This window comes from Scleropages formosus, chromosome 15 (assembly GCF_900964775.1).
Source record: "Scleropages formosus chromosome 15, fSclFor1.1, whole genome shotgun sequence".
Classification (NCBI taxonomy): domain Eukaryota; kingdom Metazoa; phylum Chordata; class Actinopteri; order Osteoglossiformes; family Osteoglossidae; genus Scleropages; species Scleropages formosus.
Window position 1 is genome coordinate 27,093,280 of NC_041820.1, and position 18,539 is coordinate 27,111,818.

General features: G+C 45.0%; 1 protein-coding gene across 5 annotated transcripts in view; it reads left to right on the forward strand.

Annotated features, from left to right (window-relative positions):
* The window catches only part of LOC108930725 (G patch domain-containing protein 2-like), a 33,582-nt gene extending 16,536 nt beyond the window's left edge, over positions 1-17,046 (forward strand). For all 5 annotated transcript variants that reach the window (XM_018746115.2, XM_018746116.2, XM_018746118.2 and 2 more), the window contains 2 exons: positions 3,818-3,903; positions 11,288-17,046. In XM_018746115.2, the coding sequence (XP_018601631.1) occupies positions 3,818-3,903; positions 11,288-11,445 (244 nt within the window). In that variant the 3' untranslated portion in view covers positions 11,446-17,046. The remainder of the gene's footprint in view (positions 1-3,817; positions 3,904-11,287) is intronic.
* The last annotated feature ends 1,493 nt before the right edge of the window (positions 17,047-18,539 follow it).

Genomic DNA, 18,539 nt, shown 5'->3' on the forward strand with positions numbered 1-18,539 from the left:
CCAAAAAAGGCAGCATGGCCCCTCATTGCATCATTTGCTTGGTGCCAATTACTTCTCTGGGTCTCTTTTATGTTGCAGCACCATTAATTTCTGTCTTTCGCCTTCTATCTTGGCCTCTATTGTCTAACTGAATAGCAGTTGTGCTCCATGTCTGGTGTATGGTTTATATAATATATTTGTTTGCGTTTCTGAATTTTGGGAATGCAGAGAGCACACTTAAAATTTAAAAGATGGTGCAGGTCACAACTTTCTTCATCAAAGGTGTACCAAGCTCCCAAACACGCCGCTGGCCAACCTCTCGATGAGCGCTGATACAATGTGCCCATAGAACATATTTACAGTACATCCTTGATTTTATTTCAAGCTCTGCCTCTCCTGGGCCAGTTCAGAAAGCTCTCCCCTTCTCCTTGATGAGGGCCAGTAAACACTATCGAAATGAAAAGGCCAAAACTTCTTAAGGCTGTCTTCCTTAAACGGCCCTTTCTTCTCTACCTGAAAGGATCGTTTTTCGGATTTAAGTTTGAAGCATTGTGAATGCTAATTTATATCTATTAACAGGTCCTCATATCCTTGCCATGCTCTCATTTAAATGCAGGGCTCAGGGGACCCTTCTTAATTCCTTTATAGAGGAATTCAAGACCCTTTTACTTCAAAAAGTGGAAATCATACTCCCAAATGAAGCGCGGAGACGGGGATTGACGAGCGGTGTCTTCTGATGTGTCCCGTCGGAAACGGGAGCGGAATTCATCTCCCAGTGCCGCTCAAACACATACCCCAGCGTGCCTGTCTGCTTGCAGCCCCCTCCTCCATGGTACCAGATAGACACAGCTTGTCCCTGTACCCAAGGAGGACTCACATTGCCTTCAACATATACAGACGCTCACATATACAATACACAGTTGTACACAAAGTGCACGTTTGTTTTCTTTTCGGTTTTGAGTGTCACATAAATTCACTCGCTTTACCCACATTAATCATATTTTAACCCCATCTATACAAAGCTCATAATCAAGTGGAAGTTGAAAGGAACTTTCATATGATTTGTGCATAATTTTTTTTTTTCTTTTAAAAAAGGAGTAAACTTGAAAAGGAGTTTTACCTTGTGGAGACAATCTCCCAAAGTATTTTCTGGGTTTTCTCAAAAATGTCTCCAAAAAGTTAGGACACATACACACACTCATTCGTGCACAATCACTGTTGTACATTAGCAGCTGCATTCGCACATTAAGTAGTTGCAGTTCCGGAATAATCAGACAGGGAATATTTTTCTCATTTAAACTCGAAGGCCTGATAATTATGGATATAAAAAGATCTCTGGCATGTGTATTACATCATATACTTAATCATTTGTTCTGCATCAAATAAATGTATGACATTGCAGTTGTTATAGTTTTTGGTGAGGGTATTCAGGACTGTTTTTGAGTCCAAATAAACCATACAATATTTTCAGTAAAAGCAAAATGACTGCATTGTCATCGTAGGTGAAGGCGGAATTTAAATAAAACGGGGCAGCTGCTGCTTTATGGAAGGCAGCAGAGGCAATCAAAGCGCTAGTATTAAGTGGCTGGGGCAGCGGCTGGGGAGGCACTTGTTATTTATCCGCACCACACTGCGTGAATAAGGAGACTGTTTTCCCTGGCCTTTGAGGCTAACGCTCAGGGGATCGCCGACACGTTAAAATGCATAACTGACTCCCATTTGATTTGCTGCCCCTCAAGTATATCTATTGACTTATTTATTTCTAAATGACATTTGTGTGGTGAGATAAATCATAGTCTTACGCCACACCTTTCCCAGTTTTCATTTTAATTGTGAGATCTCAGTGTCAGCAGTTAGTATATTGGTGTGAGTGGCCTATTGATTATTGATTTGGCGCTATTGATCGCACTTCTGTGGGGAGGGGGTGTTCTAATCCTTTCTGATTCATTTGAATACCCCGCCACTTCTCTGGGAGGCCCTCTCAGACTCCAGGCTGCCTGGTACCCTAATGAAAATGGATAGTGCTTGTGGAGCTGCCTGTCTTTCCCTCTCCCAGATAGGTATTCTGTTTAATTGATATATTTGTCGGTGGGCGGGACCGGGGCATTTCACCGTGACCTCAAGGGTCAGCATTGTTCTGCTGGGTTGTTGAAGGACCTGGGAGTGGAGGCTGCTATGAGGCTCTTGTGTATGACGCTTTATCCACTCACTGGAGCGCACCCAGCATCATGCCCTCTGAAAGACGGCAAGCATCCATCTTGGTTAGTCTGTCACATTTTGCATATGTGTTTAAGACTTAGCTGAACCAGCTGTTTTTTTTTCAGGCTAAGTTTACCTAAAGGTCACCTTGGAGTGTCCTGCTTGTACCTGTTTGTTGACATTTAAAGTACATTCAAAAGAGATTTTTCTTCACTTACATACACCAGATATTCTTGGTGTTTTTTTTTTTTTTTAAAGAGCTGCTCTTACTTTAGTTATTTCTGAATATTCAGAATGTTTCAGTAAGCGAAATGAGTGGTGCTGAGAGGAGACAGTTTTGTGGGGTTTCTTCTTTGGAGTGGGCTTATTTCTGAAATATTTCTGATTCTAGTCGAGCCCTTGCTTATACAGCTAAGAGAAAAGTACCTGTGTGGTTTTGTCAGTACAAATCTGCTCCACAGACCTAAGGTCAGGCTGAGTCAGCCAGTTGTTATACTCTGGGCCTACAGTTAGGCACTACTGACGGACACCACGTGTGTGACAGGTGCGCTCAGTGTGTTCCTGCAGAGTTCAGCTGACCATCTCACCATGTGGCCCCAGAACTGAAGGAGGTTGAGTTTGAGAAGTTTTGTCCAGCCTGCCCACCCATATTGATGAGGTAGAGACCGGGGACACCAGGGAGCTTCTGCCAGAGGAGGACCCTTGGACAGACAGATGAACTTCCACACGTTACAGTCCGACACATCAAGGTTTTACACGTACTCCTTTGGGGCGTGCTCCGTGAAATAATGCGTTGTTTAAGCGTTGATCGATTTTGGAATTAAAAACTTAGTTTGCAAAGATTTACTGTGCAGAGTTCAATGTCTGAGCTCTTTATCAGCAGCACAAATGGCTGGTTATGTGCTGTCCGACAGAGGTACGATCGGGGGATCAATAGGTGTGTGATTTACTAACTGGAGTACAGGTAATCAATAAGTATAAAAGTAAATGAAATATGCATTACGGGGATTTTATTAGTCAGCGGTACCGGGCAGTGAATGGTGGTCAGGCCATTTATTTTTATGCCTATTGATTAAACAACACAAAGGCTTCACTCGCACCCCAGCCGACACTCCCGCCGATCCCCCGCCGCCACCCCTGTCCTCAGCCCTCTGATTTACTTGTGTTCCGTAACCTGAGAAGCCAGAACACTAGCAGGCTGGAGTGACATGGCAGCTGTCCACCTGCAGCTCAGGGAGGGCCTTGCAGAGTCTTAGTACATTCATGATTTTACCGACTAGCTCTCTAAATACTATAATAATTTCAAGTAATAATTCGGTAAATAGCTCATTGATTCACGTGTGCCGGCAGTGTCGGTGGCTCTGCCCCCGAGCCTGTTGTAGCCGGACGGATGCTTGGGTTGACCTGGGGACAGCTCCGTTGGTGGCTCAGCAGTTTCTGGCTATTAAATCCCAGGAGATTTCTCCAGCCGCGTTGTGCTAGGTGATGTGCTGCTGTCGCACTCCCTTGTGGTCCAGATAAACCCACCCCGGCAGGGCACTCTCGAGAAAAATATGGTGTCTCTCCACTGTGGACTGTCGCATGAGTGGATGGCTCCTGTGCCTTGTGCCTCACTGTCTCCACTGTCTCTCCCACGCAGGCAAACAAGTGTCCACCTGGGCCTGCTGTGCACAGGGGACATTAAGAGGAGGAGGAAGACCACGGCGGTGCCCAGCGCAGCAGCAGGTATCATCACCCATCCTCTTACTGTCCTGCCCCTTCACCGCTCCAGCCACGGAGGAACATAAACGTAGGCATGAGATCCAAAACACCTAATGGTACCATTAGTACAGGAGAAATGAAACAGTCCACGGGTGTTGAGGCCTTCTGGTCAGTCAGCTCATGTCGCTTAATCATTACTGGCACTTCCTGAACTTCAGCTTCTGTTTCAGTTCCTGTCAACGAGGTGTGTTTGGAGAAGACCGCCATCTGTAGGTGTTGTCATTGCGTAAGAGGCAGCTGAGTAGCCGATGGAGATTTTGCTTGTGCTGTCGCTTGGCGAAGACAACAATCTCCGACACGCCTGGAAGGAGGCTGTCCGGTGAAACTGACAGCGGCGGTCGGCAGCAGCCCCCTTGCCCCATCCAGGCTGTATGGCTGTCGCTTTTCATTAGCCTGATGGGCTCCCGGCCCCCTGCACCATTGCAGGATTGAAACCCAAATTGGTTTGTCCACCTCATTGCTGAACGTCCCCTGTCCCAGCACCAGCTACCTTGTCCTGTTGTTTGTCATTTAAATAACAAATGCCTCCAGCTTCCTGATTTAGTGCGGCCCGCTGGCCCTTGATGTGTATTAATACCAGCGCACAGCACACTGTGCTGGAGTCCATCATTCATTTGGATAAAGGAGGTGGAATTTTAAAAACAGCCTATGTTTTACTGGGATACAGATCACATTCATTTATTGTGCTGAGTGATGGAGTGGCCCACAACTCCGTCCTTCACCTCTCCGTGCCGCGCCACTTCCAATAAAGCTAAAAAAAGACCATGCCGGTGGCCCCTAGTGACCCCGCATTCCCGTGAGGTGGGGGTAGGAACAGTGGACACCCCCCCCACCCCTGTACACCCCCCAGACCTTCACCGCAACAACTCCTCCGATCCTCATCAGCTCCCATTACCTCCTGTCCTGAACCGTGGCTTTGCACACCGCCACTGTACTAAACATGGCAACAAAATGAAGCGATTTTTGTTTTCTGGGTAGAAGATTCGGAAGGTCAGCCATTCCCGTATCGTGTTGCCGCAAAGCGATTGCCCCTCTGTTTGTCTCCGACTCACTGCTGTGGTTGGTTTGTGGCCCTGGAGTCGGTTGGCGCTTGTCCGGGGTGATTTATCAGGCGCTGGATGTGATGTGAACGCGGAGTTCTGGGTGTGCCTGCTCTGTGTAAATCGTGCAGTCCCCACCTCCATGATGCTATGAGGTCCGGGGGGATGTGCTGCTTACTCTTGAAAGGCTTTACTGTCGCTTTGCATCACAAGGTGCCACAGCATTATCTTGCATTCATTTACATTCTTTTCCAGAAGTGACTTACAATTATTTACGCATTTATACAGATGGGTAAGTTTAGGCTAAGTATCTTGCTCAAGGGTGCTGCAGCTGGAGGTAAGATTTGAACCGGCAGCCTTCAGGTCCGAAGGCAGCATCTCTAACCACTAGGCTACCAGCTGTCTCTGTTTATTGCAGTCCAATTCCTTTTTTACTGTCTTGTCTCTTAACAGTAACATTATTTGATGCGGTGGGAGTTCAGTCCTTACACTGAATCATAGATGTAAATGTGAGAATTATCCACGTTTGCAGTAACTTATGTTTTGATGGGCTTGCAGAGCTATTTCTGTTTGTCTTTAACCTCTGCACCTCCTCCTGCCATAGAAGGTGCATTGTTGTCTACATGTTCATGTATCTGTGTGTGTTTGTGTGCATATCTGTGTGCATCTGTGTCTCTGTCTTCTTCTGTGGCTGTATGTGTGTGCATGTCTTTGTCCTTTTGTTTATCTGTGTGTGACTGTTTGTATTGTGCACATACCCATGTGAATGACTTAGTATGCGTGCGTGCGCGTGCTTGTGTGTGACTAACTGTCGATGTCTCTGTCTCATCAAGGGCCTGTGTGTGTGTGTATAAGTCTGTAGCATTCCTGACCTGTAGCTGGTGCTCACTGTGAGAAACATGTGTGTTGTGTGAGCATACTTCTAGGCCCTGATTCTCCCACCAGGAACCCTACTGTTACTTGAAACCATGGTCTCCTACAGAGAAATAGAGCAAGAAATTTCAATGGTCCACATGACCTGCGGGTGAAATTGCAGTTAAGCATCAAGCACAACAGCTTGCAAGTTGATGGTTGCAGTTTTAAATACTAATAGAGGCTCTGTCGTTTCTAGGTATATAAGCACAACTGTTCATGCAGAATAAATGGGTCAGGTAATATGCTGCTGTGGATAACTGCTAGCTAAGCAGTGAAATAGCAATAATGATGATAATCGCTTTCTATGTCTTAAATGTTTTTTGTTCTTACCCTGCACTTTGGGGTTTTCCTAGTGTAACACTTAATTTTAAGCCTTGTAGTTTAACTGTGATATTGTGGTATATTGACCGGTGAGTTATGCCGCACCGTGGTCACTGGGGTTAAACCCAGCTGAAATAAGCTGCTGAGAGATGCATTTATGTAAAATATGATGATATCCAGGCAAAGCAAGAAATGGTAATGGGATACTTTTTTTGTGGAGTGTGTTACACAGTGCTGGACACCGAGTACAGCCGTATTCACCTGTTGCACAGCATCTCTTTAAGTAGCGCTCTTATGGCTTTGTTCCCATGATGTCGATCGCAGCGTTAATTGTAAAGAAACATCTGGGCTTTGTTGTGTGTTCTATAACTTTATTAATAAACTGGCATGAGCTAGCAAACATTGATACCACTCCGTGGTCATTTTTATTGTTCTGTGAGACCCACCCTCTTGTGCAGGCCATGTTCAAATTCCCTCGACCCCCCCCCCCTTCCTACCCGGCCAGGTGGGTGACAGATCATCGGCGTGCCCTCCCCATCCTCACGGTGGGCTGGCCCCTTCTCATTAATGCCCGCTCCAGCGTAGGGGCCACATGGCAGCGCAAGACGAATAGCGCCACCGCTCAGCCATCACTTCTGCTGACAGAACTGCAGCCCACCGCAATATTAGGCCCACCCCCACCCGCGTCCTTCAGAACCCACTGCTCTCACGTGGCCCCCCCATACCATGTCTCTGCTGCGATAGTCCTCGTTTCTGGAATGGGCCACGGTACCCCAGTACAGTCAACACCAGACTTGAAAGGGAGGTTCGCATTTGTTGTCCTTAATGGCATCTCAAAATAGTGGGGCAGGGGGGCTGCAGCAGACCTCTTCCGCTGATCTGCCGTCTTTGCCGACATTTTCCCTCCGGCAGCTCTTCAGCTAACTCTCTTGATTTAGCAGGTAGACTTTTCCATGTCTTGTGCAGTTAAACAGTTTTACAAGCTGTGAAAGGAAGGCTGCTGTGCCAGTCGAAATCAGCCCGTGTTTTCCTTCCCCCAGCTCGAGTGCTTTCATTTAAACACTCTCCTGCGGCCCAGTCAAGTGGATGCTCCGCGGTGGCTAATCATTAACGGCTCATTCCGTCGCATTCCCTTTACGTCTTCGAATCAGACAGCCCATTACAGACAATGCCTGATTAGCTGATTAATAAACAGGGCGGGCGCCGCGAGGAGAGGACTTCAAGTGTTGGAAGAGCACGTGCAAACTCATCGTAAACATGTGCTCCTCTGGTAACTTGTAGTTGCATTAAACGTGTGTAAGGACAGATTCTACCACCAGAATGTGTTGGGTTTGAACCTTTTTAAGTTCCATCAGAAGTTTGTCATTATTTTGTTTTTGGACCGTTGCTGTCACTTTTGTTTTTAGCGTTGCTCGTGTTCAGTCACTGGCTGCACTAAGACAGTCCTTAATCGTCATACTTTGCAAATTGACCGAAAAAGTCATCAGAAGGTGTGAAAACATCAAAGCTGTGTACGTAAAGGTAACGCGATAAACTCGACCCCCTCTCAGTATTATAATACTATGGCTTGTCATGTAAGGTGGCACCACAGGTAGCACTGGTGTATCGCTCACAGCACCTTGGCTGTGGGTTTGATCCCAGCTCACTCTTTGTTGTGTTTGCATGGCTTTCCTCCCACAGACCAAAGACATGGTGAATCGGGAACTAGTGGCTCTAAATTACCCATAGTCCGTGAATGTATGCACGTGAGTAAATGACTGAACGTATGGTTGCCTTGTGAAAAGCCGGCGCCCTGCCCAGGGTGTGTCCTATTTCGTCCCCGGACCACTACGACCCTGTACTGGACAAGTGGCTATTAACGATGGATGGATGGAGCCACACAGTGAAACAAATCAGTCATGTTTTTGAGTAAACCTGTTGTAGCATGCGTCACTGACTCAAAAGTCATTGTCACTGTTTGTATGGATGGTAATTTAATGTAGATATAGTTATACAGCTTATATACAGTATATAGTTATATACAGTTATATATATATATATATATATATATATATATATATATATATATATATATATAGTATACTATATATATAGTTATATACAGCTGTAATTTAACAGTACTGGATAAGAATGTCAGTATCTTTATATGAACATCTTTTTTGGAGTTGAACGATTCCCGAATTGGTGTACTAAGGAGTACAGTAAATCATACCACACATTGAATGTGTGGCTCTGTCATGGTGCGGTTGAGCAAAACTTGGTTTCCAGGGCTGCCGTCTGCTGCTGCAAATGAATTGATATAACTCTGAATAACTCTGACCCCACTTAACCAAAAATAATTGGACTTTGTTTAACTATCCACAGTTAACTGCAATTCCCACCTAAAAAATTATTCAATTATTCTCCCCTGCTGAATTACCTCCGAAGGTAACTCGTCAGGAAAGCACCAGGGGATATGTAATAGGAAACAGCGCAGTGATCTACCGGGTGACTGCTCTAAGGTGTTATCCTTTGAGACATCGTGGGACTCAGTGTCAGCTGTGTCCCCCTCCCTCTGCCATCTCAGGCCTTGCCCTGCACACAAAGTATAGTAGCCTTGACTGACCAAACAAACGTGTTCTTTGTTAGCAGGCAAAGGGATGTTTCTCTGTTCTTCTTGGCAGCCAGTCAGAGGTGGGATTGTGCATAAAAGAATCCACTGGTGCTGAGTTCTGACACCTTTATTGAAGAGTTTCACCATAACGTAACACAACGGAAAAAGTCATATTCGCAGTTGTCTGCATACTGTGTATGAACGTGCTTTCTGAGGACCTGGAGAGTCTGCATTTCTTAAGACATGGACAGTTAGTTGGTAATCTTTTCCCATTGTTTTCTTAGAATCATGATGCCTTAAAACTGAGTTGATGAAGTGGAAGTGATGCCCTCTGTCTCTATGTTATAGGTATTACTAATACACTAAACAGTATGTCTTTTCTGACATTGAGGACTGCAATCCGGTAAAACTTAAGATGCCACTTCAGTAGATCTTGTTTTTGTTCCTTTTGGAAGTCAGTACTCATGGAAACTTAAATACACTTTAAACTCACCTAAAGACCACCTGTTTGTTTTGACAGGTGATGCATTTTTAAAGAGCTCTGTTTCACTGCTGAATGGAGATGAGCTCTCTCTGAAATGCAGTGTTGCATATCCATCTTGTGCTTCATCTGAGCTCCAGGAAGCCAGCGTAGAGACTAGCTTGTTCTTAAGTGTCACTGAGTCGATGTTGACTCATGGTGGACATTCATCTGCTTGAATCCATCCATCTGGTTCCTGCTGTCCTCTTCTTTTTTCCAAACCTTCCAGTTATTACAGCCTTTTTGGCAGAGTCCAGTCTCTGCATGATGTGTCCAAAGTATGAAAAACCTCAGTCTCATTTCGGTGAGAGTTCTGGTTTGATTTGATCCAGCATCCATTTTCATTGCCGTCCATGTTGTCATTAAAAGTGTCCTCCAGCACTACAGTTCAAAAGAGTCCATGTTTTATATAGTTATCTAAGATTATAAATATCTACAGGACCCGGTCGCTCACTACACCCCAACTAGACTGCTGCACGCCCCAACCTCCATTTGCTTGGTGGTCCCACTCACAAAAGGTTCAAAATCAAAAGCCAAAAGGTTTTCGGTTCTGCCTCCAATGTGGTGGGATGACCTCCCCCTCTCACTCAGACCTGCTGAATCACAGCATTCAAGAACAGTCTCAAAGGACGTCTCTTTTACCTGTGCATTTACATATATTCTTTTATCAAACGCTTTTCTCCAAAGTGACGTACATCTCATGGAAAAATACAATGAGTGCATTTCATCAGCAGGAAAGACTTGGATGCAGACATATGATTCTAAAGCACAGTTACTTTGCCACATTCCACCATATGAACCAGTATACATCACATGAGTAGTTGCATAAAGGTTTATCCATTATACAACGATTTACAATCGTAATGTAAATGTAATTGTGTATCATACACTTGCGAGATCAGGGGAGAAGTGAGTCCGGAAGAGGTGAGTTTTGAGACCCTTCTTAAATGTAGAGAGAGATTCAGCATTTCTGAGTGAGAGGGAGAGGTCATTCCACCGCATCAGAGCCAGAACTGAAAACCTTTGTGCTTTTGATTTTGGCCCTTTTGTGCGTGGGAGCACCAAGCGAAAGGAGGTTGGGGAGTGCAGCATTCTAGTTGTGGTGTAGCGAGTGGCTCACTTCTCTCCTTTTGTTCAGTCTATTCCAAATATTTGCGTTACATTACCTGTCACAATTACTTTTGTATATTTCATACCAATTTTTCATTCTGCAACTCATTTATACTATTGTAAATGTCACATTTAAAAAAAAAAAATTGTACCAGTTTTTTATGCAGCTACTTATGACGTGCATGAGGGTTTAAATGGTGACATTGGACAAGTTGACTGTCCTTTGAGAACTGCATGTCTGCATCTCTGCCTCTCCATCTGCCAGCGTGATGAACTTTTCTTTTCTCTGAGTTTTAATGTCATTTTGAAGAAAAGTGTTTCTTAAATGAAGAAATGTACAGTATATGTATACATTTATCTTTGAAAGCTGTGGATGATAGGAGACTGAGGGATGCATTTAGGTTGGTCTTTATTCCAACTGAGTGTTCTTTACTAATTGGCACAAGTAGTATTTAATCATGTCCATCATTTCTAGCTATGGCTGTCTTCAAAACCGCTCAAGTAAAATATTTTTTAGGTATGGGAGCACAAAGAGCTACAGTCTTGAAATATGTTTTATTGCTTGGAGATGAATGGAAAATATGGAAATTGAGTAATTAGGAGGCATGGATGGAGCAAGAACCCATAAACAGGTGGTGGTCTGGACTCAGATGGCGCAGCATACCAAATGGCCGCTTGAGACACTGATGGAGGATCAGGGATAAGTATTCAGATGTGTACCAAGTGTTTTCCACATGACAGGTATGAAGACGTAACAGTAATAATCAGAGCAGACACATTGATGTTACTGGTGCGAAGAAGTGCTTTAGTTTCCTGGAATTCAGTGTCTCTTCCTGTCACACCCCACAGCATGTATCCCGTTCCATGAGGACCGTCTCCCAGAGGCTCTGGAAGGGTGTGCCATGGAGTCCGCAGTGGACAACAGCTCCTCTGTCACCGAATTGCAGGACTTCCTCAAACCCAGAGCTTCTTTCTTTAGCACCCAGAAGGACCAGGAGGAGGACTGAGGAGGGACCAGGGCTTCACCTCGCTTTCAACAGCCGTCCCAGGTGGAAGATTGACAATGCACAGTTCAACAGATGGAGTAGGGGGTTGTTCAGAGAGGGATCCAAATGATAAAAACAAGGAGTCAATCCAATTTAAAAAAAAGAAAAAAAAAAACCCACAGGGACTCAAATTGACGCTCTTCAATACTGTCGTGTGGGAACAACCCCTTCCACGGGCCACTTAAAGGAAAAGGAAAAATGTTAATGCAATCACGCCTGTTAATCAGCTCTCAGCCATTCCCTTTTGCAGGCGAAGAGTCTTCGGAGGCCACCGGGAAATTCGACCACTACTCCCACCTGCTTCTCGCACCTCTAGTCGGGGAAACAGTTTTGCGTTCTGTGACCTGTGCGGCATTTGTCAGCAGCGATGGCGAAATGGCGATTGCGAGGAGGGGGGTGGGGTTCACTTCAAAGTCCAGAGCGGACCCCCAACAGGTAGCCATAGCGCAAAACTGACAGATACCATGGCATCAGAACGCGTTGCTGCCTCATGCTGGTGCGACTCATAGATGTGCCCTCCTCCTCCTCCGCATGTGAGCCACTCAAAGAACAGGCCTCCCTATTAGCATGAATTTGAACATCCATGTTTGCCACAAAGCCCCTCATTAGCACAACAGAGAGAGTCTGTGTTGTGCTCCCTAAGGGGGGGCTCCCTCTTTCTCCCTTCACTTATCTCCTGTATTCAAATGTCTCCACGTTAAAGTCAGCGGCAACAAATTCGACAAAAAAACACCTTTCTGACAAACAAACTGCTGTTTGTGTTTTGATCTGTCGGGTAGGGGGAAGAGGGGCTGTACTGAGCTTGTGGTCTCCTGGAAAATGGCTACTGTCTCATCGCTAACAAAAGAGCAACATTTGCAGTATAATTTATATCCGCTGTCTTCTGTCTGCAACAATCCAGGACCCGTCACCCACTGCAAACATGCCTGTTTGGTACTCTGAGCTGTAAGCGGAGAGCTGAAGAGTGGAAAAACGGCATTGTCCTGAAATGTCAGTAGCTGGTAGTCTTTTAATCTGTAACAACAGTAAACAGCAGGAAGAAGCACAGACATGTGTACCAGTGATTATGGAAATGTGTTCGCTGAAGGGTGTCACTGCTGTGGAAAGGGCGTGCGTGGAAGACAAAGGAATGTGATCATGGTCCCCAGAGGGAGGCCCACGCGTGTTTGGTGTGACTGTGGCACAGGGGCCACACTAGTACTGTGTGGTTGTAGCTGGTCTACCAGGTGTGTGCACACCCAGGACCCATCTGTGGGTGGGAGTGAACCACAGCTTGGCTAGGCGGGTTACTGCTGACGCCGCTGCTCTGGCTGCAAGGCCCTTGCATCAGCGTGGAAGCTCGTGCATGTGGCGAAAACCTGCAGCAGCCCGAAGAAATGCACAAGTTCACTTTTCATTCAAATATGTGTGTCGGTGTGGTTATGGCCTCTTCCGTACTACAGTCATCTCTCTGAGGTTAGATCCAACATGGCCTGATCACGTTTGTGTGGTTTTTAGCTAACCCGCAACAGAAGCAGAGCACTTTACCATAATGCCATGGTAATTAGCAGCGGCAGTATTTATGGCTTCATGGGCCAGGTTCCTCGTTCACCTCAATGGATTTCCGATGGTTAGGAAGTCGGAGTGTGTCAGGTGGGCTCAGTCAATTGCCCCGTTACAGTTAAGAAATCCAGCTGGCTGATACCGCTCATATTTCATCCTCGGTAAGGATTACCTGTCAAGCCAAAAGGAGATGTATTGATCTGTTTTCCTTTTTCCGGCAGCAATCACCTGACAGGCACCTAGGAGGCAGGTGAATGACTGATACCCACTCCGTCGCCCTTCGTGGGGGGTTTCCGATGCACCGATGACAGGGGGCCATAATGTGATCATAAACTCAGTGTGAACTTGGCAGGAGGGTCTGCTTGCACCTCACTCCATCCCCGTTACCCCTGGCCCTACAGTAGAACTGCTCTTGTGCCTACAAGTTGAGCGGTGTGCCCTTGCTAAAGGCTGCGCTGGAATCCTCAACATTTTGGTCTCATTTATGTATGTTAAAGCCTTTCATTTGGAACATGTGACAAGGGAAGGAAACGCGTACGTAAACAAACCAAATTTGTCCGAGTTTAACTCTTAACCAGTATTATGTACAAATAAACCTAGTTCATAGTAAACATTAAATAGCTCCTGGCTTCAGCAGAGTTCATGTATATTTTTCCAAGATTTATATATGTATTTTATCCCCAACTACAGCACAGGCTCATGTGAGCGCAGTTATTTGAACGATCCCGTTTTCCATGAACGATCGTGTTATAGCGTTAAATATGTAGGCGCTCAATGATTTCTTTGAATTCGTATTTTATTTTTGGTTTTTTGTTTTTAATAAGGGGTGGCATGGTGGTGCAGCAGGTGGCACTGCCACCTCACAGCATCTAAGCTTTTCGGGCATGGGTTAGTATCCAGCTCAGTGTGTGTGGAGCTCTCCTAGTGTCTGTGTGGGTTTCCTCCCGGTGCTCTGGTTTCCTTTCCCAATCCAAAGACACGCAGTTCAGGTGGATCACCTAAATGGGTGAGTGAGCGTGTGCATGTGTTGCTACCCTGTTATTGACTGGCGTCTTGTCCAGGGTGTTTAGGTATAGCATAGCACCAAGTGCTTCTGGGATAGGCTCCACACCACCACAGCCCTGATCAGGGCAAAGTGGTTATGAAAAGTGAATGAGTGTTTTTAATAATCATAAAAATAGTGTTTCATGTAGCAAAATGAGACTAGTTTGTGGTGCTGCAGGTTTCCCGTGTCATGTACTGTGTTTCATGAGCACTCCGTTTGAAACCCGGTGCCTGTTGTCTGTCTCTGGACCACCGTGTATGAAGTCCTCTGTACTGTATATGTTATAAGCAACACAGCTAGCGTGTACCCCACTGTGTGACCCTGACTCTGCCTTTATAATACCCCCTCAAAGCGTCACGCTTATAGCCGGGGGGCACGGCTCCGGCTGCTAAAAGCAACGGAGGAGCGTGAAGGGAAACAACAAGCGAGGATAAAGAAATGTATTGAGACATTTAGACATAGTGATTTCACACCAGCTCAATTGTTGTGAATGGAAGATGATTTACCGAGTGAAAAATAATATGATGTTACTGCTGGAGACAATTCTAGCTTTAGAGCCTGTTCTGCGATGTTGGTTTTGTTCTCTGCTGACAAATGCCATTTATATTTAAAAATGTGTGTTTAATGCACCTTTTCCTCATGTCATGCTCATTTCATTGTCATAATTTAACATATCTGAGCCAAACGTGGACAGGGAAAGCTCTTTCACAACAAATTCCATTGCCTTTCAGTGATCAGATTATATTATTCAGACTTGAGCTTCCCATACGCCATTGCAAAAATAGTATCTCCATTAATAGGCTTAATGGGAAGAGAATCGCCCATGAGCACCAAATGCAAAGGTGGGAACATGTGGCTGCATAATGTCACCATCCTTCAGAAAATCTGTTGGGAGTTCATAAGTTGGTCTGTTGTAAGAGGAAGAAAGACATGGCAAAACAGTAAAAACGTCAGAAATACGGTGTATGTTGCACTTAAGTTGGATCCGGAGGACGGTATTCATAGACAAGAGATATCCATCCAGCAGGAGTCATTTATTCCCTCTGTTATCTGTATGACTTTTAAGAGTTCAGACACTACCATCTATCGGTAAGATTCCTCAACATTGTGCTTTTCTATTACTGAGGGTGATGAGCAGAACCGATCATCACGGGGATTTTTTCCCCCCCGGGGACAGGGTTCATGTCAAGGTTCTTAGGCAGCTATTCCATATCTTGTGAAAATGAGCACAATCATATCTTGTTAGTTATTATCTTAATAATTGTAGCTACGAGTGCATGTGTAATTGCTATGGCGTTACAAATCATCCAGCAAGGAATGTCGCCGGCCTCAACTGCCTGCACTGTATTGTTCCGTGCTTTTGAATATGGTACAGTGTTTGTGTTGATATGATACTGATTGGTGTTTTAATTTCCATTGTTAAAATGAAACTTTGGCTGGAGTGTGGTCAGGACTGTGAAACTTTCTTTTAAAACATCGGTGAGAGAATTATGATGAATTGGGATGATTTAATTTAGAGTTCAGGCATTGTGTGGTTTGTTAGGCAGTGGGAAAAGACCTGGTCATGCATTAGGCCAAGATTATTTAATCTGTATTTATGTGGAAGCATCAAGGATTTCTCTTTTGACCGTTCAAAATTTTATGCGCTGAATTATTGTATTCACATGGCGTAAACAGTATTGGAGGAGATGTACTGCATATGTTGGAAGAGCTGACTTTGTCAGCTGTTACTTGTTACGGTTGGTAGTGCACTTTTTGTTTTGAGGTGTAGTGGGAAAAATTGGACTCAGGACAGCGAAGCTAATTCAACAGTGTTTGGAATATCACATCGGGCCCATAATTAAAATAGAAACAACAACAGACGTGCTCAGCTAATAGTGAAGTAAAAAATAAAGGGCTTTGGTCGTCGAAACCCCCTGGAGTAAAATTTTGGAGCAATGATGGGAGAGCATCTGTCCCGAAAAATAAAACATCCTTCGATAAGCTTGAGCATGCTCTCCCATCATTGCTCCAAGATAATTAAGACACACATTTAATTTTAAGTTTTGTTTTTTCCCCAGTAACGTACTCACTCAAGAGTTTTTTTTTTTTTTTTTTTTTTTTTTTTAAAAGTCATTCTGGTGTTGTATGGAATGAGGTTTTGGTGACTTCCGTAGCGGCGCAGCGGTGGTGGACTCCTGGTATATGAGTCTACCCTTTCTATCAAAGGCCTACAAAGTTGTACAGGAAAACTGATGTGCTTTAATGTGTCCGAACTACAACACGGAATCCAGACGAACCAAAACGAAGTACAAATGTGTCTGATTTCGCGTATTAGGCGTTGTGTGAAGCAGCAAATTTTTTATCCAGGAAGAAGGGTGACGCTCTTTGGCGCTTAGGGCCATGTTGTTTCAGTGTCGCTCTGGTGACCAGGACAAAGCCTGAAACATCCATCTCCCAGAGCTTATAAACTGATGCAATAACAGAAGCAAACACTAAAATAAGAGACAAGACTATTAAAAAAGAGGGAAAAAATTTTTTTTTTTCTTTTTTCTTTTTTAAAAAGCATTTGAAGTGTATCTGATGAAGTGCAGTAGTCCAGTATGTGTGCCCGGTTGTAGGAGCACCCCATCTTCTGGTTTGTAGGTCACTTGGGTTGAGCAACGTCTGCCCTGCTTGTGTGGCCACCAAGAGTGAATGGCACTTGCAAAGAACAGCCTGGTCTTATTTTAGGATCTCCTGTATGGTTTGTTTTCATAAATACGTGCAGACCTGTGAATGGAAAGGTTTCTCTCCGACCACTACTTGGACGTTACTGTCACTCAATGCTGACACCACAAGTGCTGGGTGTGCCATTGCCATTGTTTCTACCATCCATGTTGTCATTGTTTTTTTTCCATTGCTTTGTGAAGTACCTTATTGATGAAGTATGTCAGAACTTGAATGGGAAATGATTGAAAAATGCCAATAAACATAAAGAGTTTGTGTCTCTTCTTTCTTTCTGACAGGAAGCACGGTGTTTGGGTAATGAGATCATTCTAGTGAAAAGGTTGCAGGTTCACCTCTGACTGGTGGCCCTTGTTCCTTTGGGCACCTTTGACCGAGAACGTAAGCCGAACTGCTTTGCTGGAAATGTACAGCTGTCGAAACAGGTAAAATGTCAAGCTGTGTGTCGATTTTGGTGAAAGGATGTCCAGGGACATCATCTACTGTAGCACAGCGGTGCCTGACTGTTCTGCGTGATCCAGTGGGTGGTTATCGCTCATTGACCGTGTTTCAGGTGCATGGTCAAGTTCCCGGCGCCTGCTGACCTTTGGGATGAAGCGGTAAAGAAACTCGGGTCCTCTTTTCAAACACTCTGCAGGTGTCGATGCTGTCCCGGTGGCTATTTACCCCCATGATTCCTTAGATTTGAGGAGGGTCTCTCAGTGTTGCTGCAGGTCAGAGGTCAGTGGACAACAGGTTAGGTTTGTGTGTTAATTGGCTGAACTTTTTTTTTTGCGGGTAGGAGGGTACATTACATTTCTTTAACGGTCTTAATTTGCCTTCTAACATATACTCAGGATTTACAGTACATCGTGCTGTCAGTAAGTTCTAAGACTGGCAGCCTAAAGACACTTCTGTGCCACAATTTTATAACTTATTCACTGTACCGTTGTACTGTTGTTGACCTTTTTTTCAATTTAAGTTGGGTTTGTCAATATTAAAAGCATTTAGTAATGGTTTCGAATGCTTTAAACTTCATCAACTTACCGTGTTCCAGCCCTTTGTAAGGCTTGGTCTTTTTATTACCGTAATTGAGGATAATAGCAATTCTTGAACTTGCAAGTCCACGTCCTTAACCACTATGCTACCTTCTGTCCTCCCGTAAGAGAGATGTGAACGAAATGCAGTCTCTCTCTGCAACACAACGAGTCTGGTGTGTTGTAAGTAACGCGAGCACACTTTCCGCGTAGCATCGTTCACGCAAGGCGAGGATGGGGTGGAAGCCTGGAGCTTGGACCATTAGGGACGAGGCCAAGTGAATGAAATGGTGGAACCGTTTAGCAGAAGCGAATATTCTTGCCTTTTCCTAAATTGCTTTGGCTGAGGAAAGACTAACGAGGTTTTGAGAGCTAAATCAATAGGTCCCCCACTGTTAATCTTGCGACGGGACAGAAGAGGCGTTCTGCGGCCACTTCAGCCCGCTTCCGAGAGCGGAGCAAATCACTCCTGGCGCCTTGGCAGTCGAGAGCTACAAATCGCGTCTTTGGCTGTCTGTCTTCTCCTGCCCCCAACCCCCTGCTCGACCCCCCGCCTCTTTCCTCTTGAACAGATTGATGGCGAAATGGGAGAAAAATCAATGGGTTCCTGTGGTCCGAAAGTGCGAGCTTTGTCATGTTTAAGAGTTTGATGTGCAGTCAGGGAGTCGGCCACAAGGCCAGGAGCCACTACAAATCAGTCACTTTCCGCACCTGCCCTTTGTTTCGCCACTTGAACCCAGGAAAGG